Raw genomic sequence first — 1421 nt, forward strand, 5'->3', positions numbered from 1 at the left:
AGCAACACACACCAAATCATGATTATAATTTGTAGAAAATGATTTCAAGGCCCACTTGGAATACCTTCAGGGCCTATCAGTGGGACCCGGCCCATAGGTTGAAAATCTCTGCCCTAGTGTAACCTGTGCATTTGAAGAAACTGACAATAAAACCGACTTGACTCCACTTGATTATCATCACTGCTTTTTATTATCATACAACGCTGAAATTGGGCAAAAACATTAATATAATAATACATAGACGTGAATGCAATCGACAGATAAATGTTTACAATGTTTTCAGGGGTACTGTGTTATTCAAATATAGTAGTTAACTTAGTAACCCAGTACATTAGGAAACTTTCAGAGACAAGACCAAGTCAATTTCAACTGTCATTCTTTTCAATAGAGAGACACACATCAATACATTACTTTAATTGCATGAGAGAAGAATCTACGGTACAAATACGGCACGTTAAAATCAGCTTCATGCTTTTCTGGAACCACGGATAGAACAGTGCATAAATAACAGGGTTGCATAAAGAGTTCAGGTACAGAACAAGTGATAAGAAGTTCAGCACAGTTGTAACTACATCGCTGTGGATATAATCAGCCAAGAGACTCGCAATGAAATATGGCACGACACACGAGAGGAACACAAACACCAGGATACCCAGAGCTTTGGCCGCCTTTCTCTCCGATCGTTTGGGCACGTTGTCATTCTTCACCCAGGCGGCATTGCCCTGCGCGTTAGCTGCCCTAATGGCGCGGGCATGTTTTCTGGCAATGGCAAAGATTTTCACGTACAGCACAAACATAATGGAGCACGGGAATACAAAGGTCATCAGAAAGGCGGCCCAAGTCCAGGCTTTGCTGATGATGACGGGACACTGATGCGGGCACTGTTTCAGAGAGGTTGTGAAAAAGCCGTTGCAATACAGCAGAGCAAAGTTGCCTGCCGAGGAACCGGCCCAGTTTGCTAAAGAGAGAACGACAGCCAGTCTCACAGTTACCCGTTTGGTGTACATGAACGGATTGCTCAGAGCCAGATATCTGTCCACTGCGATGAGAACCACATTTTGCACAGAGGCACACGTCAGCTGAAAAGCGAAAAAGTTCAGAAAGGCACACACGGAGACGCCAAAGATCCAACAACTTTCCACCATCCAAATGAACCCCAGTGGCATCACAAACAGTCCCACCATGAAGTCCGACACAGCCAAGGACAATAGTAGCACATTAGTCGGTGTGTGCAGCTGCCTGAAGTGACACACAGATATGATAACCAGCAGGTTGCCAAACACAGTCGTTATTACAATGAGTATTGCGCAAATGTAGAACGCCACATATCCTGGAGTCACTGTTGTTTTCCCAAAGCAAGAGATGCAGTAGTCCATGCGGGTGTGATTGCTGGCTGCTGCTGATGTGTTTGCTTGTAGGTA

At 44.6% G+C, this 1421-nt stretch overlaps 1 protein-coding gene across 1 annotated transcript; it reads right to left on the reverse strand.

Moving 5' to 3' along the window:
* Window positions 1-248: 248 nt before the first annotated feature.
* LOC134468679 (trace amine-associated receptor 13c-like) lies at window positions 249-1199 on the reverse strand. Its single transcript, XM_063222568.1, has one exon. It carries the CDS (start codon window positions 1182-1184, stop codon window positions 408-410), a length of 777 nt encoding a protein of 258 aa, XP_063078638.1. The 5' UTR covers window positions 1185-1199; the 3' UTR covers window positions 249-407.
* Window positions 1200-1421: the final 222 nt, after the last annotated feature.

This window comes from Engraulis encrasicolus, chromosome 18 (genome assembly GCF_034702125.1).
Source record: "Engraulis encrasicolus isolate BLACKSEA-1 chromosome 18, IST_EnEncr_1.0, whole genome shotgun sequence".
In the NCBI taxonomy this organism is placed as follows: Eukaryota; Metazoa; Chordata; class Actinopteri; order Clupeiformes; family Engraulidae; genus Engraulis; species Engraulis encrasicolus.

Bases quoted from the DNA above. Each gene is read 5' to 3' on its own strand.
- LOC134468679 (XM_063222568.1), bottom strand. From the start codon at position 1,184: ATGGTGGGACTGTTTGTGATGCCACTGGGGTTCATTTGGATGGTGGAA.